The sequence below is a fragment of the Buteo buteo genome, chromosome 3 (assembly GCF_964188355.1).
Source record: "Buteo buteo chromosome 3, bButBut1.hap1.1, whole genome shotgun sequence".
Classification (NCBI taxonomy): Eukaryota; Metazoa; Chordata; class Aves; order Accipitriformes; family Accipitridae; genus Buteo; species Buteo buteo.
Genome location: NC_134173.1, coordinates 1,308,839 through 1,333,194, shown reverse-complemented (window position 1 = coordinate 1,333,194; position 24,356 = coordinate 1,308,839). Strand labels below are relative to the sequence as shown.

The window sequence follows — 24,356 nt, the reverse complement described above, 5'->3', positions numbered from 1 at the left end:
CGATATTAAAAAAAGAAGAAGAAGGAAAAAAAAAAAGACAGCAGTCTAGCAAATGAGACACAAGCTTGTCCACACACTTCTGAAAGTCAAGATAAGTCATTTTACACTTGCATGAAGTACAAACGAACCTTACCCTAAGCATCTGCCAGCATCCCAGATTGTCACCCGTGGTTCAGCTTGACTGTGCGATTCACTTCAGATTGGGTCTGCAGCCTGCACTCCTACCTCCCACTCGAGTGACGGACAGCACTGTTTCCATTAAACTACCAAGTAGCATAGAAAATATCCAATGCAGAAATGTTTTCTATGCTCTGTTAATGATGGGTTTGCCTCACTAGGGTTTACATATCCAAAACAAAAACAAGACTATTTACATTTTAGGTGTATTCAAAATGCATCTGTCATCCAGAAAGTAAAAAAAAAAAAAAAACCCCCATGCTTTGTGTACTATCAGTTAGCCTGATGGTATCAGGTGCATAGCACAAGAAGGGTATGAAAGAAGTTGGCATGTTTGGGAAGCTCGTGCATATATGTCTATGATTTCTCTGTGATGTGTCTGCCACCTTAATGTGGCGTTTTAAGGGATTGGACGTGCATGTGCTTTTTAATAAACATGGTGGTCTTAGTATATCGACTTACAAAGATACCTGTAATGCACACGTGCTGCAGCTTGTGGCTAGTTCATGGGTGTCATTGGATTAATACCAATGTTGAATTATATTCCAATAATTTTATGTTTCATAGCTTTTTAGCTGTATTTCTGGAAGTTGAGAATCTTGTGGAAAGCAGAACATTAAGTGGAAAATACATCGACTTGTGTGGTTTTGAGCTGGAGTTTGTTTTTTTGAACGTACACCTACTTGCTTTGCCTGTTATGTTTGTTCAGAAAAGAATGTTTAGCAACCTAAGTTTCTTTCATTTGTGGCTAAATAGCTTCAATTTCAGCAAAACAATTTTTCATCCTTCATAGGACACAGTGACAGAAATTAAGTTATGCATTAGAAAGATTTGTAGCAAGTGTATTTTCACTGCATTGAGTTGAGGCTGACTTGTCGATGGTAACAGCTCTGAGTCAAAGATATGTTTCCCTTCTTTTTAACAAGTTCCTCAGCTCTGATTCACGAGGTCTACAGGATACATGCTTGCTGGTTACTACAATGACTTCAGTGTCCAGGTTGATAGGAGAGGACACAAATGATTTATGCGTGCCTTCCAAACACTGATTTATACACTTTGGTCTTCTCGTTAGCACCAGGCAGCGTGCTGACTGCTCCCTTCTGAGTCATTGAGGCATGGCTCTGCCTTCTTTCCGTCTGTCCCACCTTTCAGAAAGGGTAGTGTCTACACTTTCCTGTCAAGAAAGGTTATTTTTGCAAATTCTGTTGGGATGCTACTTTTTTTTAAAGCTATGAATTTATTTGAAACACATTGTCACTTAAACAGAAGACATGAATCAAGCACACAATTGTAAATCAAGTTAGATTGTCTTCCCTTTTCTGCATGTAATGCTGTGCTGGAAAAAAATCATTGCATCCATTTCCCTTGATACTATGACTGTCGTCTTCATTCTACCAGGGAGACTTCTTCAGATTGACATGAGTGATTTTGGGTAGCAGTAATAGACAAAGGTTTTGTTAAGCATGAAGAGTAGTGTGACTTGGGAAAATCCGAAGAGTGAAAAATGGAAACAGGAGAAATTATTTGGAGGAAAGACACTGAATTTTAAATCTCCAGAGGTGATTTAAAAGCTTCTATTCTCAAAACACTGAGGAATCACATCTATCATAAAATCTTGAAAAAGTATAAATGATTTGTTTCTGAGTTGCTTGGATATTATATATACATTGTTGAATTTATAGATCTGTATTCCAGTGCTTTATATGTGCAATGTTAGTGTATTCACTTTTGGAGAACTCAGATTAAATTTGTGATCTCAGACTGACTGAATACTGATGGAAGTGGTAGTAGTAGGTGGTATTGATATTAGCAGTTAGGCTTGGTTTTACTGCATCTGATGCTTTATATTTGCAAGAATTTAAATACATGTTCATGTTTAGCTGGAATGCATGTATTCCCAACCCACATTTTCTGACCTACTAACGATTTGAATAAAAAGTTTATATTCCCAAACATCAAACTCCTTGACTGCTCATAAAAAAAGTAATCAACTTACTTGTGAAATTTGCCATATTCATTTAGTATCCATCTGATTTTCAATTGGAAAATTAGTTTTGAATATTGCTTCACACACAAGAAGTATAACAAAAATTTAACATGATTCTTGGAAGCTCTCTCTGGTTGGGCTCCCTCTTTGTCCTCAGCGTAGTGCACAGGTCTTGAGTTATTACCCGCACTTGTTCCCTGCTTAGAAATGCACAAACAGTGAATCTAAGACCGTCGGTCTGTTCTGGAAAGCTTTTCTCCTGGAGGCTTCCATTGTTCTAGTTCTCTCTAGTTGTTCTTCAGCTTTTCTACTGAAAAGGGGTTGGACATCACAGGAGGTGCAAAGCAACCATAAATCAGTTGGAGCTGGACACCAGGGTTGTGCTCCTAGCTGTAAAGATACTTTACTTCACATGACCTTACCCAAGTGAGGACAAGAAGTAATCAGATAAGCTTCTAGGAAGGGAAATTATAGTTAAAGTACAAGGAAAAAAATGTTAATGCTAAGGATAGTTAAGCAATAGAACAGCATAATTGTGGATGATGTGGACCTGTGTCATAGGAAGGTTTCGTAACCTCTGCAGTGACGGATTGGGTCACGCTACTCCAGTGCTGGGAGACGCAAGTGGATGACTTTGTAAAGGGAGGTGACCTACCTGGCACTGCTAGGAGTTCTGATCAACAAACTTTGTACTAAAACGAGAGGAATGTGGTCGGCCCCTGTGAGGGAGGACTGGCAGGGGCACAGGAGAGAGGACATTCTCGGGCATTTCTAATTCTGGCTGTGTAAGTTCTGATGTCCACCAGATGGGCCCTGGCAGCAAGATCTGGAATTGCTAGCTAGATAATATAATAAACTTATACAAGCATAAGATAGCACTGTACAGACTTCAAAGTATAACTCAAAACTTCTACAGTAAAACCTTGAAAGCCTACTCACCAGACATAGAAAATTAACATGGTGCTGCCTGTATGAGTTACTGTTGTGGCAATGAAATAGTTCCTTCTCTTTTAATACTGTGATGGGTGACCAGATCATTTCCTACCAGTAGCAGAATGCAATGAGATAATAAAGCAACATAAATTAAATTGCATAAAAATGCATTTATTTTTTTTTTAGGTCAAAGCAGGAGAAGGGTAATTTTTTTCCTTTCTGACTGCAGACTGCATGCAAGTACCAGAATCACAAGTGCTTCAGGGAGTACAAAAAACAAACCGTATTCAGTGTGGCTGGTTAGAAAGGAAAATCTGAGTAGTCACAATCTTGTTTTTTTTTTAAATTGTCTCCAAGCAATCTCATGACTGAAGTAATATGCTTTGGTTTTGAAGCAGGAGCTTGGATTAATTCAGTTTCAGTGTTGTCAGATTTAGTGCTAGTATAAGGAATTTCACTATCATGTCAAGGAAAGCAGCCTCCGACTTCAATTTGTGCAGTAGGTCTGAAATAACCTGTCTGGCATTTTAAATGGCCAGTTGTAATCAGTTGTGGTGTCATTCAGCAAATCAATAAAAGTTTGCATTAATGGAGTTTAAATGTCTAATAGGCATAAATATTCTTCTTGTCACTTAGTGGATGGATTTGTCTGCCTGCTCTAAAGCTTACCTTTTGTATTTACCCATGGTATGCTTGCAAAAAAAAATTTATTTCCTTTCTAATACATTTATTCTTATTTTTTGTCTCTGTTTTGGAAAAAATAAAAATCTTTATTTTTTGCTGATACATCTGGTACTTTGAGTGCTTAAAAACAGCTCAATTGATTACTTTTGATTTAAAAACTTCTCAGAAGGAAATTGCATAACAAGACTGGGAGCTAAAATATGTGAGTTTTGGCAAAGAGCTGCGGAAGAAAGGCCTGGCTGTAGCAACCTCACAAGAAAAGAACTTGACATTTTGAAAAATTTTTATTGACCGGTGTGGACAGGGAACGGGAAGTCAAATCAGTCTCACAGGCAAGCTGCAGTCTCTTCCTTGCTGACCTTTAAATGCTACGTAGTGTCATCAGGAAATCAAGGAAATGCTAATAACAGGGCTTTGGGTAAGAGAGTTATATATGAGGGAAATTGTCTGAAAACAAACATAAGCTGACTTCCATTTTTATACACATCTATTTTGTAAAATGGAATTCTCACAGCAGTACAGTTATATTTTTAATAGATTAATCTTACATTATTTTATTAATATTAACATGAACATTTTCAGAAGTATCCCTAAGATGTCAGAGCTCCTGTTGATTCTTGAAAAGTGAGTAGTTTGCAAAAGACGTCTTATAATTGTATTCTAGGTTGACGACCTTGGAACACAGACTGGCCTCTGCTTTAGGCTCTTAATCTAGCTTGTGTTGAGTTCAGCAAGCTATGGACTTTGGTAGTCTTGTAGAAAGTTGACTTTTCAAAGTCTTTTGAAAATGGGACTGGTATGCCTAAGTCACCAGGTTACTCTGAGCGTTCATACTCCTGTGTTTTCAACAGCTCCTCTTTGCCCTTCCAAGAAGTCTTTGAAAGCTAAATTTCAACTAGAAGAACTGGTAGGAAAAAATCCTAAAATGAAACTGCTTAACCCCCAAGAAAGCATCTTGTACGTTAGAAAAAAAGGAAGTTCCTTAGATTTCAGAAGTTTAATGAGAGGGAAAAAACTAGCTGGCAAATACAACATGAAACAATCGATCCATGAAACCTGATGGCACCGTATGTAGGTACTGCAGCTGTTTCTTGCCTCCTTCCAACATGGAACTGAAATGCACTTTAGTCCATGGTTGTGGTTCAGTACGTGTTCAAGACCCTTGCTCGACTGGAGTCTAACTTGACTGCTGACCTATGCTGGTGTGTCTGTGTTTTTGCTGGGTTTGCTTTGGATTAACTGAGGGGAAAAAAAAAAGAAGAGGAAACTATTTCTTTTTTCTTGCTAGTTTGCATTACTTGTTGTTTGAACTGCTAGCAAAGTGCTCTAACACTAGTGGTCTACCAAAGACTATGATTTTACAAGTTGGGAGACATTTTTAAAAGCTCTTTATATAATTCATTGCCATGAATTTTCTTTTTCTGACATTATTTTTCTTTTTTTTCTTTTTTTTTTTTTTTTGCAAAGCAGTTAAAGCGGATTGTAGGAATTGATTTTGATTCTGAGCAGAACATTCATGCTAACCTATTTGCAAATGAAACAGAGGATAAGGGCTGACTTTTTAGCCAGCTACATTGGCTGCAGTACTTGAACTTGGCTTTCCTCTTACTTACACTGCTGTAATTTGAGTAATTCCACTGAAATCGATCCATTGATAACCAATTAAAACAACAAGACATGAGAGATGGTTTGGGTAAGTGGTGTGTGCGTATCAGGTCCCTACAGGTTTGCTTAATTAATGCTCTGTGCTTTTAATAGTTGCCTTGCTAACCTGCCTGAAAACCAAACCTCCAAAATCCAGTGATTTGGAAAGAAGCTGCACTGCATCTAGCACAACATAAAACATAAAAGATGGGTAAGGCGTTGTCTCTCTAGATTAGGTTTACAACAAAAGACGAGCCGTGCCAAAAACACTTGTGTCAGTGGTTTGTGTCCAACGTTTTTTTTCTTCTCTTAAAGCTACTGAACATGACTGCACACATGGGAGAGCTTGAAGGTCTGCCTCCAGTTAGACAAACATCTCTTTGCTGAATGATTGGGCTTTCAAAACTGCTTTGAGGTTGTCCTCATTCCATTCTCCTGGAAGCTGTAGCAAGTTTTTATTTTAGGGGGAAGAGTCTTAACGTGAGCATTCTTGAAACGCTCACTGACTAAATAATGGGCTTAATATAAAGGTTGGACTTGGAAAAGAAAATGTAGCTGCATTTCCAAGGTTTTTATTTTTAATTTCATTGAAGTCTTTTTATTGTAAACTATTTATAGTGTCATATAAGTATTAAATTTTTTCCCTGTATCTTTTGTTAGGATATGCAAGCTTTAAAAAAAAAAACAACCAGCTTTAAAATGTTCAGTTGTTCATCACTGTATTCATTCATAGTGATCTGTTGCCTGGAAGAGGATTCTCATAGCTCTTCAGCCACAAGACCTTGACATAGAATCGAATAGGATATTAATTTGAAACTGGATACATCCTATCTTCTTACTGGTACTCTGTATATGTAATGCTAGGAGGGAAGTCTTAGGAGTTCTTTATTATTTGTGTACATCTTTAAATCTCTTAACAAAATTTCTCAACCTTTTTATCCAGCAAGGAAAATCAAAGAATTAAAACAGTCACAAAAGCATACCTGTAGAATACACTGTAAAATTATTTTCTTCAGTGATTTTGTAGGTGTGTGAAAAGAGGAGACTATATTTCACCCTGGAACCCTGTAATTTCTTTAGGAGTAAACAAACTTTATTTGATAGAACCAGGTACAATATGCACTAAGAATGACTTAAAACTTGTAGGTTACAGATGAGATCATTATTGTTTCCACTGCCCAAGATATAGGGCCAAGAAAAGAGTATATTTCTTTATAAGATTAGACCTACTCTTTTAAACCCCACCTTCCATTTTTTCCACAAGCTTTTTCCTTCATTGCTAGAAAAGCGAAGAAGCTATTGATGCTATTCAGTTCAGAGAAATTGGTGATGAAAAAGATGTAGCAAATACTGCTTTAATCCTTCAGTAAAACCCTGTTTGTGCTAAATACACTACTCCAAGATGACGTCTGTTGCGCAGTGTGCAACATAAAAGATAACAAAAGCGTCCAGCTGATATTTTTAAGTGTTGGTTATCACATAGTTATCACGTGTAGTAAATGCAGGACAAGACAAATGAGTTTGCTGTCTGCATTTAGCATTTTCAGTTGCTTTCACAGGAACCTATAGAACATTGAGCTTTACCAGGCAGTCAGGAACCTGTATTACACACATCTTTTTGCATTGCTGTATTTTTTAGCTCTTTATGCTTCATCAGTGCTTCAAAACGGTCCTAAAATCAAATTCATTGTCTTTTTGAGCTTGCTGCCCCATATTGTTAATTTTTACCTAAGACTGCCCTTGGCACTTGTGGAGAGGAATTACCGTGCCATGTCACAAGTCAAATTCACTGCAAGTTACACCCTTATGGCAATCCAGACGTCCATCACAACGATGAGGCAGCCATACTATTGAGGCAAAGCATTTTCCACCAGTTTCCAGATTGGAGAACTTAGGTTCAAAGAACTACCTCTTTTATTTGGAAAGTGATGGGATTTGTGGTGGCCTTTAGTTTCCTGGCAGTATGTATTCTGTGGTTTTGGACAAAATTCTACCTAAGAGCTTTATGTCCTTGATGGGTGAGTTTTGCAAGTGCAGTAGCATGTTCTGTTCTGATAAGAACTGCATTATGAACCACGGTCATCAGCCTCTACTTCCAGGACTGGTATCACTGGTGATACCAATGAGCGCGCCCTCAGCAAGTTTGCCGACGACACCAAGCTGTGTGGTGCGGTCGACACGCTGGAGGGAAGGGATGCCATCCACAGGGACCTCGGCAGGCTGGAGAGGTGGGTTCCTGTGTTCCTCATGAAGTTCAACAAGGCCAAGCGTGGGGTTCTGCACATGGGTTGGGGCACTCCCAAGCAGAAATACAGGCTGGGTGATGAGTGGATTGAGAGCAGCCATGAGGAGGGGGACTTGGGGGTGTTGGTTGACAAGAAGCTCAACATGACCTGGCAATGTGTGCTCACAGCCCAGAAAGCCAGCTGTATCCTGGGCTGCATCAAAAGCAGCATGACCAGCAGGTTGAGGGAGGGGATTCTCCCTCTCTACTCCGCTCTCATGAGACCCCACCTGGAGTGTTGCCTTCAGCTCTGGGGCCCCCAACATAAGAAGGGCATGGACCTGTTGGAGCGAGTCCAGAGGAGGACCACGAAGATGGTCAGAGGGCTGGAGCACCTCTCCTATGAACACAGGCTGAGAGAGTTGGGGTTGTTCAGCCTGGAGAAGAGAAGACTCCAGGGAGACCTTACAGCAGCCTGCCAGTACCTAAAGGGACCTACAGGAGAGCTGGAGAGGGACTTTTTACAAGGGCATGTCACGATAGGACAAGGGGTAATGGCTTTAAACTGAAAGAGGGTAGATTTAGACTGGATGTCAGGAAGAAGTTCTTCACTGTGAGGATGGTGAGGCACTGGCGCAGGTTTCCCAGAGAGGTTGTGGATGGCCCATCCCTGGCTGTGTTCAGGGCCAGGTTGGATGGGGCTTTGAGCAACCTGGTCTAGTGGAAGGTGTCCCTGCCCATGGCAGCGGGGTGGAACTAGGTGATCTTTAAAGTCCCTTCCAACCCAAACCATTCTGGGATTTCACAGAAGCCATTTCTAAGAAGAAGTGACCATCTCATAACTTACTTAAAAAGTAAGATCTTCAATTTAATATGGAAGCTTCTCTTAATTAAAAATAGCAAAAGGTAACTCACAGGTTTTGTGGGAAAAGTTTTTGCAAGGTCTTTATTAGCAGATTAAAGAAAGTAATAATGTTGAATTTAAGTGTCAAAACTAAGTTAAAAATGGATATTTTCAAGCAATCATGTTCCTAGTCTTTCCTATTTGTAGATTTACTATTATATGACTGCATATATTTCTGTTTGTATATTAATATAAAAAATGTATTAAGGTCTTGATCTGAACTCAGTAAAACTTTTTCTATTGATTTTATTAAGTTTTCAATGAGAACTGAAGTTATTTTTGATATTAAGGAATTATGGAAATAGTTTCTCCTTCTCCTTTCATCTGGACCCGTTAAAATCCAGAGTGGTGCCTGTCAGTAGGACTTCTTTTGACTAGGTTAAATGGTTGTTTTCAGTAGCTTGTAAATGACTGTTCTCGATTGTGCATGTAAGTTGGAAATAGTTTGATGGTAGCAGAGTTTCTCTTATGTAAATCTGCAGAGAAGACTCAGGTAAATCAGGCAGATTGATAATAAAATAGACAAGCCTGAGACAGACAGCAGCGTATGGTTAATACAGCGTTCTCATTTAAGAGTAAATCTTGCTTTCAGAAATGTGTATTACTTGTAATTTAAATACAACTGTAGATGCATTTGGATAACTGTAATTATGTGTCTCGATAAAGCTTATAGTTTAGATAGCAAGCAGTAGTAGTGTTCCCATCAGCACTACTGTTAAACTGCATTAGGTGCTCATCGTGCCTCCTGACTTACTAATACTGCCTGGAAGCTTTGTTCCAGTTGACCTTTAGAAGTTTCCAAAAGTTACAGTTTGCAATTCAGCAACTTTGGCAGAGGAGCATACCTGATTATTCATATCATTGTTTAAGTGGTAACCAGATGTGTCTTGTTTTAATTCTTTCTTTCCCATTGTTTTTAAAAAGTGATGTTAATCCAAGATGTTAATCCATTTACAGGGTTTTTCCACAGCACCAAATTCCCCTTCGGTGAATTCTCGTTCCAGTAGCCTGGGTCCATCACTGTCCCTTGGAAACATCTCAGGAATGACAGCAAACCCAGAAGTGAAAAAACGCAGAGCACCTCCTCCCCCGGTTGTGACGCCTGCCTTGCAGAACGCGGAGACGAGCGGACAAGAGAAGACAGCAGCACAGGTAACGGTCACACCACAGAGCGGGCTGCTTCGCCTCTTGTGCTGGCTACCATCAGTTCCTTCATGGGAGCTCGAGTCGTTCACAGATATTTTGGTTAGCCATTAAGTACAGCTCACCAAACCTCTTGATCTTACAAAATAAAATTATCAAAAGGCTTGGAGTTTTGTACATATTCACTGACCTTTCTTGAGACTGCCCCAGGCTTTCTCTCATGTCAATCTTTCTAAATCAGAAAAGTTTTGTGAAGCACTATGCTGAAAGGAGGAGGGTGAACAAAAAGTAAGGCAGAACAGCTGGAAATTGTGTGGGGTAATTAGGTATCCTTATTGGCCACGGCAGGCCTGGAAAATGGGTGGCAGTTGTAATGACTGACAAAAACCTTCAGCGTGCTGTTTTGCCCAGACACTTGTCAGGCTGTCGCCTACATCCCCGTTTCCAGCGCTGCCGTGGGACACCAGAAGATCTGCTCTGCTTTCTGAGTCCTGCCACGTGACCTTTTACAGCAGGGCTCTGTTTTTGCTTTTAAAAAAGGTCACTGTTCCACAATACAGTTATCGAGAATTAAACAGAAATGGGAGGGAAAGCTTTCTGAGGACCTAACCCTTTGAAAAGAATAGAGTTAAGGGAAAAGGAAGTTGTTCTTGTTTTTATAGTGACATTCAGGTACGTATGTTACTAAACCTGCGCAAGCATGTTAAGACTTCAGGTTCCGCCATCAACAAAAAGTGTTACATTCTAAATGTAAACTGTAAAAGTCCGTGTGTAAAGGGTGCCAAATAAGAATGCAAGGAACCAATATGTTCAAGGTTGTGCAATGTGGACCGACTCTGTCTGCTTAGGGCTTGTCACCTCTACAGCAGACTGATCTTTGGAAAGCGAACTGTGTTAGTGCAAAATGGAGTCAGGAAGGAATCTCGGAGTTCAGTATAATGGAGGAGGAGTCGTCTAGTGCTCAGTCTCACTCCCTGTCACTCTTTTATTTATCTGCATTAAGACATACGTTAAGTGCCTTCTCCAGTGGAGCACTGTGTAAGCAAAGTTGATGCACACTCTTGGTAAAGGATTGTGGAATCTTATTTTCCCATTCTTAGGATGTCTAAAAGTGTGATTGCTGGAACATAGCGGTGTTTCATTTTTCAAAATTGGAATATGTGCCTTTGAAATAGCACTCATTTATTATAGACACAGCTGAAGAGAAACAATGTTTTCTTGCAAAATTTGGTGCGCTTTCTTTTTTAAAATTTCCTTTTGAAATTCCTATTGTAAATATTTTGATGCAGCTTCTTCTGTCCCCCAGAGTTAAACATTTAATGTGTTCAAGATAAATAGATCTTTTTGTACAAAAATACCACGGCATTATAACTCTTAAGTTTATAAAAGTATGGTAATCATGGACCATATTATTCTTCCATTCTCTTATCCTTGTCTCCCTGCAGTGTGGCATGGAGATTTTAAATTCTGTTGCACAAAACCACTGAAAAACTAAACTCTCTTTAACCATGTTAACATTTCTATTTTCAATGTTGTTGCAAATAGATTAAAGTACTGACTTTCTGAAGCCATTGGGAGAAAAGTATTTCTTTATTGCAAGAAGCATACAGTACAGTGTCAACTTCAAATTTTCTTAGTCTAAAGGAAAAACTATTTTGAAGAAGGGAAACAGATGTAGGTTGTGTCAGAGGATTTTCCATGGTGAAGTTAATTTGGGGCAATAGAAATGTCTTGTGTAGCTAACCAAGCCAATGAAGAGCACAGTAGATTATAAGCACAGTTGCTAGAGTCTGTTTGGCTGCATTTGTTGGTAAAGGACATCTTTCTGAAAATGGTGGCATAGGTCAAAATATTAAACAGTTATGGTGTGTTTCTGAAGCTCCCAGGCTGAAAGTTGCTCACAGGCTGCCCTGTAGTTTGAACAAGAATGTGTGGATTACAGTTGAAATGAAGCACAAGTTCCTTGAAGCAATCAAAAACCAAGGGAAGAGATTAATTATTCAGTATTATGTGGCAAGGTAGCAACAGAGATTTTGTTTATAAGAAAACCCAAACAGTTCTATTTTATCTATGTGCAGACTATCCAGTTTGCTGTGAAAATAGAGTAAAAAACTCAGGGTGTAAGTTTATTTCTTTAGTTTATGGGAAAGAATTAGCACTGATCTTTTTTTTCAGGGAAGGACGTCAATTCCGTATTAATGGACTTCCTTCCATAAAAAGATAAGATGTTTGTTTAGAAAACTTTATTTATGTGCAACTGTTACTAACAGGAAGATCCTGCAAAAGGGGAACATGTTTATTTCCAGTGAAGCTAGCACATTAATAGAAAATGAAAAAAGTGGTATTCTGAACTCTCAGAAGGTTTTTTTTCTTTTTTAGCTGTCTGGTTCCATAAAGTTGTGTAGAAAGGCGAATACTGTAGCTGTTATGAATACCTGTAATTTGACTTTCGAATGCAATAAGCCTGTTATTTTTAACCCATTGTTAAACTCCAGAGCATTCCATTTTCTTTACAGCACAGATGATCCTTTAGGAATATATATCTCATCTCCCTGCCTAGTGGTTGCAATCAGAAATTTCCATGTGTATGAAGGGTGTTTTAATTTATGCTTTAGATTTAGATTTTCTCCACTCACTCTTCTGGATAGGTAGATTACTGCAATATAATTTTACTATATTGCAGCTTTTGTTTCTGTGGGGCTTACAGTAATTTACCTCCTTGAGGGTAAGGCCCCTGCAGTAACTTTAATTACTTTTTAGTGCAGCATCATTAGTTTTCCATGTCTATTTAAAGGTAGTGTTCCCTCTGTAACTGTTTTAAATCTCCTCTAGAAAATACCCATTTCTCTTCAGAGCACAATTGAGCAGTGCTTCAGAGTGTGCTGAACATGCACTAAGTAGTTTGCAAAAGAATGCAGAGTCAAAGAAAGGAGTCTACAGATTTCTTCCCTGGAGACTTCCCCCCTGTTTTTTTAAACATCTTCCAAGTGATGCTATTTAGAATAATGAGAAGTCACTTGAAAAAAAATAGTCTTCAAAAGACCAGGGTATGGTAACATTTCCACCACGAAATCTGGAAGGTTAGATGCTTTAGGAAGTAAGGAGGTCCCCTCCTCTCTTGAGTTGCAACACGGAGCCCGCGCCATCCAGAGAGTAGAGCAGAACACTGTAGGGGGTGAGCAAAAACTGAAAATTGTAGTGAGGGGGGGTGATAAAGAAGGCCTCATGGACTTTCTGTAAGAGCCTTTTCTGTGAAATGGAGTGGTTTATTCAGAATAAAATCATGAGGCTTTTTGGAGACAATGTCAGAATTAGAAGAGGGCTCTTCAGTGCATTCATCTGTATAATAGCTCTGATGTTAACTCTAGAAGCCAGAAATGCAATTTGTAGACTGTGTTAAAGTAGCCATGTGGTACTTCAGCTGCTGCGATTTTCAGAACAGAAGCACTTTCATATAATATGTAGGTGTAACAGGAGGCATCTGGGGTTTGTTACTAGCCAGTCAAATTCCTGTATTAATAGAGGAATAGGGCAATGTAACAGATACAATATTCTCACGTTTGTTTCATAGATTTTAATCTTAGTTGTCATATGGCAAGACAGTGGGTTTAAATAAAAACTGCATCATTGCTTTTAGTGCAGGTGAGGAACTGGCCTCACACTTTCAAAAGGTTCCATTATAAACCAACACAATTTTTCAGGTTTATTTCCATGTTTATATAGTTTCCTGGAGGTTGCTGTGGACTAACGTATGCGACATACTGTGGGTTTTGTCCTGCTTCTTACGTTCCTCTTCTCCCTTTAGACCTCAAACTTGGGTTGTTGAGGACAGTTGGTGACTCCCCATTCTTAGTCAAGGCCATAGCTTTAGAGCAGACTACTTGCCCCCAGTGTTTTATCAAGGCTGATGTTTCCTTACCAAGAATACCTTATTCACTGAAGAGGCTTACTCGCATGAATAAAAAGGAATATTGCAGCCAAAGAGAGTCTCAGCCTTACTCAGATCATTGCTGGCAGGTTTCTTTCTCCCTACCTCCAGTTTATTTTTGACCAATTTTATGCCTAAATGAGAAGTTCAGCTTTAAGGGAATAATTTTAACATGAACAAATGTAAATGAGCCTTTCATATCTTTCCTGCAGAAAATAAGGTACTCACAGTAAAAATTTGCGAAATTTCTTGTTTATATAGGTTAAGATACTTCCTCTATTTTCTGTATGTCTTATTAAATGGAAGGAAATGACAAATGTGGAAGTGCAGCGGAAATGTTATTTTTTGCCATCTTAGTTGATGATTTCTAATACTGACCACCACGTTGGGTTTTTCTTCTTTCTTCCCGCCCCCCCCCCCCCCCTTTTCAAGTGTTCCTGTACTCCTGTTGGAGATAGCAGCTTCCTGCGAGGTATGTTCCCCTGTTCCAGTGCATATTGCGCTTGAAAGAGTTATGATTCTGCTGGCAGTTGTTGACTGGAGTACTGTGGAGCTGGCAGGACACTGGGTTAGGCATCCTAGCCATTTAATAGCATTTTCATGCCTTTGGTAGGGATGCCTTTCTCACAGCAGAATTTGTGTTACAGTGCTGTTCACTGTCCTTTTATACATAAACCAATGTAAACAGAATACACCAGTGATTGAAAGCTTAGGTCCCCTCTGGTTGATTGAGCATATTAAGAGTGTGTCAAAAGGAGGAAATACTCTAGTGAAATGTCCTGCTGAAAGCCATTGAATTTGTGCCCATCTGCAGGCAACCCTGAAATACTTTAAATGACATTGCAAATGAGCACAGTGTATAGTGAAAGCATGCCTGGAAATCATTCTGCCAGCAAGAACCACAGAATAATTTTCAAGTAGTAAAAATAAAGGACAGGCAGTGAAGGAAATGTATGAATAAAATTATATTGAAATAATAATTAACATCTTAAATTTTTTCAAAGCATTATGAAACCATACACTCACCCAAATTTCCAGAATCAGTCCCTGAATTTGCAGTTCTCAAATTTCCCATGCATATGTGTATATGGTACAGGCATGGACTTGGAAGCCACTTGGAAATGTGACTCATTATCTTCCTTAGAAGTAAAATGTATTTTAAAACAGAGGCCAAGATTTTTAGAAATGGTTAGCTCAGCTGTCCATAATTAGGAAGCTGAGTTTGTAGCTTGATGTTTTCTGAACTTTTAAGATGTCAGAAGCTGCGTCTGGTTGCTCAGCAACTCATTATCTGGCCACTGTGATTTTAATATCATGTTATTTTTCACTATGCCACCTTCTGTTGCAAAAGGAGTTTAAATTGAGATTGTTAATATAAAAATCTGAGCAAACAAGCATTTCTTCCACTGATCTCCCCCCAGTGCAGCAGGGGTTTTTGCACAGGTATCTTGCATGTTTGCATGAAGTGATTACCACTCTTCCACCTTACTTCTTCGCAATCTAATGCCACAGGTTGGTGGTTAGCTGACTGCAAGGATAATCTTGATTGGTATGAAATCACACTGTTAGCGCTGTTCTCCTCAGGTTTTCAAAATGTCATATTTCCCTGTGGCTGCAAATTAAGCCCTAAGGCAATGAATCCAGATCCTGTAGAACAGTGTAGAGTAAGGTATGTTCCTAGTCCGTACAGCTGTGTCAGTAAGGATACCATCAGTAGAGCTTTCCATCTGTATGCCCTGTGAGTTAAAGTTTCTTTAATCTGCTTTGTCCCTGGGGATTTCGGATAAATCTGCTATTTCAAATAATAATACTCCTGCAGTTGACTTTCCTTCTGAGAAACAGCTGAGCGCTTAGAAAGAACCCGTGTTTGTGTGGATGACAGCCTTTCTTCCTCACAAATTTCCTTGGACTATCAGAAGCGTCATTTTATGGGAGAGGCATGATACCAACAGGCACTGCAGTTGTAGGGAAGTTGAGGGACAGAGGAATCACAACTGGATGAGAACATCCACCATGGTTACCTACAGAACTGAGATTTATCGTAGGCAGGTGTCTAAAACCTGCTTGATTAACATCTGCTGTGATCACCTCTATAAGCACCGTACTCTTACCAGCTTACTGTCTTGTACCTCTTCCTTTGTGCATGTACTGTAATTCGTTATTGTGAAAATTCCACTCCGATCAGAGTCCTGTGTCCCAGGAGGATAAGTTTCAAATTGTTTTAGATTTACCTAGTTGGTTGATCGTACTTTTGTAGAAATTATTGTAGTTGTACTTGAGGGAGGGGTTGTTTGTTTTTCATACTGCAGCAGAATAGCCTTATGCTGTAGGTATTTTCTTCCCTTTTACCTTATACTTTTTTCTGTACTTCTTTACGAGGTGAAAGGTACCGAACAGTTCATGGTGGAGATCGTCTGACAGTTGTATTCTGTTTTAACAAGGAGCCCAGAATTCAGCAAAAGGGTGAATGGACTCAGATTAGTTATCTCTCTTGCATAGGTTACACCTAAGCCAGAAACGTCTACTAGAAGTCAACAAGATATGAGTGCATGTTTTTTTTATCATCTTTCAGAGAGGAAGGGAGGTTTCTTTTGACTCCGAGGTCTTCTGGGTGAGGTCTTCTCAACCTTTCTCTTATGACACATTTCCTTTCTCCCTTAAGTGCTCTGTGAATGTATTTTTATTTTGCTTTGTTTTTTTCTGTGGAGCATCCAGAAGTCTCCTTTGAGAATAACAGATACTTTTTTTCACATTCTGAGGAAGGATGCAATGAATCAGTTTCTGCTGTAGGAAAAAACTGTTTTTCAAAATGTGTCTTTTACTTTTACAAAATGCTGCATCTTCTAGGTCACCTCTCAGGTTTTTATAAGTTCCCTGAGGATATCAAAGCAGGGTTTGTTCCAGAGGAGGAGGGATAACACTTGACTTTTAATTTTTTTTTTTAAATGTTGATTTAAAGGAGTTTAATGACTGGGTTTGTAAAGCTTTTTAGTTTAGCCTGGTTTGATTTTCTTTTTGTGCATGAAGAAGGCCTGAAATGTGAATGGTGCATGTTATTTTTAAAACTTTCTTTGTCTTTGTTTGTTAACTGAGGATATCATGAGTGTTAGCTATGATCTTCTCCAGTTTTGGTGGCAGACTTGTTAGAATTCTCAGGCAATGTGTGATATCTCATGACAGCATTTTTCTGATGAGGGCAGGGATATTGCATCTTTATTAAAGATGCTCTTTCTCCAGAATACTGTTCAGGTGCCAAAGTTATGTAAGCTTAAAGAAAAGAATTTTTTTTTTTTAAGAAGTCAACAGATAGTCAAGAATGTATGAGATGTCTTTATAATTAGAGTTTGGATATTAGGTGCTGAAGTGCACACCGTATTGCTGTAAGTTGCCAGATTAAGAGGCTGGGGACTTCTTACACAATTAGCATGAGGCAGTATTTTCATAAGGTCAGAGAGTGGCTGAGTCTATGTCTGCGTGTTAATACAGATAGATATTAATAGATAAACCCATTAAAAATGGAGAGTGTATCTATTTCTCTGTATTTCACATCAAATTTGTGTAGCAGTCGCTTATTTCTCATGTACTAGGCTGTAAATACTGCACGGTAATTATGAAAATTTCCATTAGGCTTTTAGTATTCATCTCTCTTTGGGCCCTTTATTCCAGTTGTTCTGTCTGAAATTTGATTTAGAAGCTTATTTATTTCATTTATGCATTTCTATAGATGTTGAGCATTTGTGGGTATGAAGGGGTTTTTTCCCTTTGCTCATAAAGACATATAAAAATCATTTGTTTTGCCACACTGACATAAACACTGCCTTACTTTTTGGCCAGAGGATTGCCTACTATTCTTCTAAGATGGTAAACCAGTTCAACTGTGTTTTACATTTTTCACAGGTTAAGGTTGCCCACATAGGCAGATAATGAACATCAAACTTGTCCACTAACGTAGGTAAGGTATGCACTTCAGTTCCTTTGTCTATGGAGTGCGCTCTAGTTCCTTTGTCTGAGCAGCAGCTCTGCACAGTATTCTCAAGATAATGCACTGGAGACTGCAGTGCTATCTGAAATCGAAAAGATTGTATAAAATAACTGTATCTGTATTAAGTCTTTCTACCGTGTGGAGCAAAAAATAGAGAAAATGTTACTGAATAGTATTGCCAAATGCTACCAATGCCACATTTTGGATTTTCATAAAGAAATTCAGAGAAAAAAGGTGGAAGTAGAGTTGGTGTTGCAAAGTATAAGGGAAATTGAGAATCCTATAAGCCTCCTAATGTGCCTTATGTACTGGGAAAATTACCAGAAATATAATAGAGAATTTAACTAGTTGTCATCTCTGAAGATAACGAATAGGGTAAATGTAGCATTAGTAAAACAGAAACTATCCTTACAACTATCTTCGAGTGCCCTTGACGCATTCAGCAAACAGATGGATATGTGTGATCTGGTTGATACAGTCTGTCTAGGTTTCCACAAAGCTTCTACTGAGTTCCCTCACCAGGGATTTCTTAAGGAAACGAAACCAAGTCTCTGTTCCATAAGGAGGAAGGTCATCTTACTCTTAAATAACTGACAGTAAAGAAAAGAGGAATCGCAGGTTAGGAGTAAATGATCCGCTCATCTAGTGTTGGAATGTTGCAACAGCTTTGGAGTATTGGAGGATCCATGTTCATCATATATTAAGAAGTGACCTGGGAAAAAACAGTGGAGTGACAAAGTTTATTGCTGGTACTTGAGTTATCCAGATAGTAAGGACAAGGCTGAGTGTGAAAAACAACTGTTGAAAGACCTTATGAGATTGAGTGCTGGCAGCACTTGCAGGTGAAGGCAAGTAAAATTCTGTGTAGGTAAGTGTGAAGTGATATACATGAGAAAAGACCACTCTGAATTTTCCCTAATACCTTGTAAAATATCGGTCTCTCAGCTGGCAGTAACCAGTTAGGAAGACCTTAGGATCATAAGACATATTTCTTTGAAAAAAGTCAGCTCAAAGCTCAACAGCAATCAAAAAAGCAAATCAGATGCAGAGCATTTTAGCCGAGGAAAAGAGGGTAAAAAGAGAACTTTATTACACCACTGTATTGTGAGCTTTATTACGCCATCTTAAATACTACAACAGCGTTCCCCTTGTTTCAGCAGGGTATTACAGAATGGGAAGAGACTCATGGAAGGGCATCAAGGGTGATCGAAGGTGTGCAGTAGCTTAATACAGGGACAACTGTACAACTTAAGTAAACCATGATTCCTCATCTTGAAAAAGTGGCGTGAAGACTACGGATAGGGATTTGACCGTTCAGTCAGCCATTACAAGAGCATTTCAAGCTGGTAGGAAACAGGCAAACCACGCAAAACCAAAGAGAGTGGTTCTTCATGCAAGCAGTAAATCTGTGGAACTCCTTGCCAAGGGTTAATGTGGGCGCTAAAAGTTTCCATGGGCTCAAGAGGAGACTGAACAAATGCTGGATGACAGATCTGTTGCAAACTTTTAGATATAAACCACACCAGGAAGTCCCTGACATGAAGATGGTGGGTGGCTGCAAAAGTATTAGGGAGAAGGTAGTATCGAACATACCTTCCTTTTTCTTCTGCTGTCCTCTAGGTGATTGCCCCAGTCTGATACAGAAGCCTGAGCAGAACCCTTGGTCTAACCCAGTACAGCTATTTTTGGAGAATACTGAAGAGATTCATACCTAAATATTTGTCTCATATGATCTGATACCACTCCAGGAAAGTCATTGGCAGCATTCTCAATGACTTCACTAGGTCTTCTTATCACTGGTAATTTGATAAACAGGCAACATGTCTCTCGTTAAAAACAGAAACAGCTGTCTTTGGTTGCTATTCCCAATCATCGCTCTCTTTGTTTTGTGCTCATAAGTGCAAAACTTTGCACTTGCAGAATGAGGCCATAAGTTTTGCCAGTAAATCACATAAGCAGTAAGAATTTTCCGGCATGAACCCTAAAGCAACTTGCCTGGTATACATGTTAAAACTTAGTGCTGTGACTGCAGTATCAAAGAGCCCTGCAGGACTCTGAGGGTCATATTTGCAGCCCCTCTGGGCTGAATCTCAAAATACTGAGATGCAGGTGTGCAGGTCAAATTACAGGTAGCTGGGAGCTGTATGGGTGATGTCCAGTGCACTCTATTGGACGTGGGCCTTTCACTGACAAAAGAAGAAGCTGCATGAAAGACTTGATCCCATTCCATTTGAAATCGATGTCAGATCCAGGTGCGTGCCAGGTATTCTCCAGATTGCAAATCCTCTGAAGAAGGAACTGTTGGAACACTTCTGTCTTGGGCAGTGATGGGGCTATTATTTTGTTTAGCAAATGATGATATTTCTGCCTTTCAGGAGACAGCAAGTCAAATTGATCTCGTATGGTGTGCTGCTTTCGTGGATCTGTCTGCTTTTGCTGGAAGGACTGGGCAGTATTTCTTTAAGAAGAGTGTATAAGGGTGGAGCTTTTCTTAATGACTTCCAGTTAATTGCCTTGTGTTGAAAAAGCCACGTATAAACACTCGCCCTTCACAGACATGAAATTCTGTGATGACATACATTAAGTTTTATAGAAACAATCATCTTTGTAATTGGTCATAAACCTGAAAAGTTTTTTCTATTTAATATTTCTACTGGAGCTGAACCTGGTTAGTGCTATCCTATTGCAAATTCCATTACCAAGATGTACTGGAACCAATTAGTAGAAACGAGAGTGAGTAGTAAAAGAGGTCTGTGGTCCTTAAAATGCCCTACACCGTGGTAAATGACTAAGAAATCAGAATACAGAACAATTAATTTCCAATTTGAAGGTGTTTTGATCATTTTTCCCAAAGAGCTTTAAACATGACTGACATTCAGATAGCTGAATGGGAAGTATCCAGACTTGTTCTTTTCATGTCTGACAAAACAATGCTCAGATGGTAAACATGAAACCAGCTGAGAGAACATCAGATAATGTGTGCTGCGCAGTCTGGATGCTTAATTTAGCTGAACAAGTATACTCCAGTTTGGATAAATGATGCAGGCCCAAATTAAGAGAAAAAGAGAGAAGATTGCAATGATGGCTGAAACCTTATCTTGCTGTCAGTTAAAGCATCAAATTTAGGAAGGCTCCAAAAAAGCTGCTAGTGAAAGGGAGTAGTTTGTACTTCTTTTTAGGAGAAGAACAGCTCTAAAAACTAATTCTGGTATATGCACACTTAATCAAACATGTTAATTCTTTTAAAGTAGTTACCAAAGGCTACAGCTAGATGATACATGCACTGTAGTGACTACTTTCTCAATATCTTCAGAGTATTGGTTAAGGGTATGTTACATTTTAATATTATATCACAGAATTTTCTTTGTACACCTACAGAAATTCCATAGTTTCAGTCCAAATTGCCACCCATCCTCTTTAGAGCTCCTAATGCTCAACTTCGTGTTGCTGCACGTTTGCTTACTAGCAGCATGTGTCCCATTTTAAAAACAAAATTTCAGAAAGCATTATAATAACTTGAGGCAACTTTTTTTAGGCAACCACTTATTTTCCAGGAGTATTTGTGGTGTTTTGGGTTTTTTTTAATTTGTTATTAATATACCTATTTTCCAACTCTTCTGTCCCATAATTTTAAATAGAATAAGGTGTCCCTGTGATGAATTAATTAAAAGGATTCTTAACTTTCTCAGTCACGAAGTGATTAAGTGCAGTTGATTGTATTTTTTTCTGAAGTTTGGCCAGTACAAACTAGGATGTTCATGCAGAATTTCAGAATTTCAGTTTTGATGTTAGCCAGAAGGTGCAGCCTCTCAGAATTGCAAGGGGAAGTAAGACTGCTTTTGTCCTGACCCTTTGAGAATCTGGCTTTACTCAGATAAAGTTCATGGTCAATTAATAGGTTTTGCAACAGAGGAACTTAAAATTTTAAAGTCTGCTTTAAAATTATGTCTTTTTCTGAAAGGAGAATACTGTTTCTTTAGCTTGGGGAAAAAAGCTGCTGCTTCATAAGAGGAGTCTATTGTGTGGCTTTATTGCAGTTTTAGAAATAGTAGCAATGTCAGTTCAGTAGTGATTAAAATTGCTTACCTGCTTTAACTGAAGGCTGGACTGTGTGAAGTACTGAATGCTTCACACTTTGACTTGGATAGGCTGTTACTGTAGAGGGGTGGGAGAATGTAATCTGCAAGATTTTGTACAATTCCTCCATGTTCTGCTTTCTTGTTCTCTGTGAAGTAGTCCAGTCCCACACTCCTACTTGTGTAGATACAACCTCTGAATTGACATGAAAGTCAGAATGACCTGGTGATCGTTAATATGTACAAGAACCCAAGCAATGTGAGCTTGCAGTGTCTTTATTTTACCATTTAATTTACATCACACAATAATCATGCAAGAATACAAGGTTCGTTTGACAGGAGGGCTTCTGATTTAAGATAGCAGTTAGTAAAATAGATCCTTTTATTTTTTTGCAAGAAAACGTACACCTTGAGAGTCGAGCCCTCGAATTACGTGCAAGAAAAATTCTTGGAATAGTCTTTTCGCGAACATCAATAGCGTTCTTGATCTTTTGCAATAATCCAGTTGCTTCTGGCTGTGAGTTCATGGATCACCTGCCAACTGTTTTTGAACAGACTATACTACCTGCCTTGGGAATAATACCACAACTTACCATCTGGTGAGATCATGATAGTATCACTTGACCTCCACATGTGGTCTCTGTCAAGCACTTCATTGAAAACTGGCAAGACATCAGGGCCCGAACATACTGTTCTATGCAGCCCTGAATTTTGGCAGGGTTGCAACATTTAGTAAGTAAACTTCATCTGGCTTGCAAGTCACAGACAAATAGGACAGGCTGATGTCATCGTAAGCTTTAACTCTCATTAAAGAGAAAGTATGTGTCAAGTAATTATTAGGCTTTGTTGGGCAAGGTATTTAGGGGAAGTTAATAGACAAAGATAATTTTAAGCAGCGAGGCTCCTAAGGAACTGGCATTCGGTATGCAATGAAAAATGACCCTAACACCATGCTTAATTTAGAACCTGGGTTTATGTCGTTTCTTAGATTTTGCTTGTAACTCCACCTTTCTTAGATCCTAAATTAAAAAGGTAAAAAAATTATAGAATAGAAAAATTAGCTAAGTAAATGCGTGCTGTGTAAATTTGGTTTAATTTAATGGCTTAATAGCATTCCATTCTGGTCATTGTTTAGCCAAATGAGCAAGGAAAAACATCACAACTCTAATCCTGTAAAAGCTGTTCTCTGCTACTTCACGCTGGTTTTTTTGAGTTTCACAGTCATATCCCGAAAGTAATAGAAGTGGGGAGAGGGGAATGCAAATCCAGTTCCTCTGACTGCACACCGCTTCAGTTTTCACCTCTTTAGAGGATGGATGGTGCAGGTCACTGGGAGAAATAGCACCTCGTTTGTTTGCAGTGTGCTCATCTTAATCAGAATGCCGTAGCTCAACAGACAACCCCTGAGTCCTGCTCAGCTCTGTGTCCCTGATGCTTCCAGACGTGGATAGCAAGTGGAGTGCCATCGTGGGTTTCTGTAACAAATCTTCAGAGCACAGTCTGTTTGTAATTTTGGATGATAAAAATCTCATAGTTGTGGGGAGTAGCTTGATGTAGGGCCGTGTTACGCCACAGCCCCTAGTAACACATCTCACTGGCGCTGTGGGAATGCTTTGCTATTCCACCCTCTTCTCGGTTTCCAAAGATTGTGGAAGTCGGGGCTTCTGGCTGCCCTTCCGAAGTGCTGGAAGGAACTAGACTTGGGTGGAAGTTTGCAGGGGACAGTGCGAAGGGATGGAATAGACTAGATAATCTTTAAAGGTCCCTTCTAACCCAAACCATTCCATGGTTCTATGAAATTGGAACGGAATTGGAAAGTATCACTTGACTTACCACCCAAACCAGGTTTCCCAGGCATTCTGTGTGCCCGCACATGGAGAGGGCTGATGTAAGGGAGTTGAACACTAGAAATAGGTCAGGTATGTTTTTCTCTAAATCGAGAAGACTTCCGAGGTGATCGCCTAGGACTTAGTGCTAAGCACTAGACATTCAACTTGGCAAGAATATTCTAAGTGTAGAGGAAAACTTAAGCTCCAGGGAGGTATGTTGCCTAGTGGCAGTAGAAAAGGTATGGTTCTCCTTGTTCCTGATCAAATGTTGGTGTGATTGCCCTCCACTTCCTAGCCCTAACAGATTTTAAGCTACAACCTATCCTTTTGGCAGAAAATTGGAGAAAGATGCAAAATAAATTTTGCAGATCTTCAGTTGGCTCATAACATCTCTCAGATTTTTAAGGACAGGCAAGCAGATCAACCAATCAGCCAGCCTGGATGTGAGACTGAGGAAGAAAAGGTGAGGTATAAAATCCTTAGGCCAGTGCCTTTCCCAAAGGCAATGACTCAAGGAGATGACATTGATTGCGTCAAACTCCTTCACAAAGTTGTCAGAAGAAATATGAGCTGCGGTCCTACTATGTATTTTAAGCTCTTACTAATGTTCATTTGTTCTATTAATTGTATTGTTCTAAGATAAGCACAAACATGAAACGAAATTTTGAGGTGTTTTTTGCCTTTTTTGTTTAACTTCTCTAGAGGAGAAATTAATCTTAGTAGCAAATCAGTTTGTAGTGGTTTTAAAATGTGATTTTTAAGTGTTTGAGGGTTTTTTGTTGTCCCCACCCCCCCCCCCCGCCCAAATGAAGACATAAATGAGGAGGATTACATTGTATTCAGAG

The 24,356-nt window shown here is 39.2% G+C and overlaps 1 protein-coding gene across 5 annotated transcripts in view; it reads left to right on the top strand.

The window, feature by feature from the left end:
• Nucleotides 1–24,356, top strand: part of COBL (cordon-bleu WH2 repeat protein) — a 160,089-nt gene that overhangs the window by 75,864 nt on the left and 59,869 nt on the right. For all 5 annotated transcript variants that reach the window (XM_075022695.1, XM_075022694.1, XM_075022697.1 and 2 more), the window contains one exon: nucleotides 9,511–9,705. In XM_075022695.1, coding sequence (XP_074878796.1) covers nucleotides 9,511–9,705 — 195 coding nt within the window. The remainder of the gene's footprint in view (nucleotides 1–9,510; nucleotides 9,706–24,356) is intronic.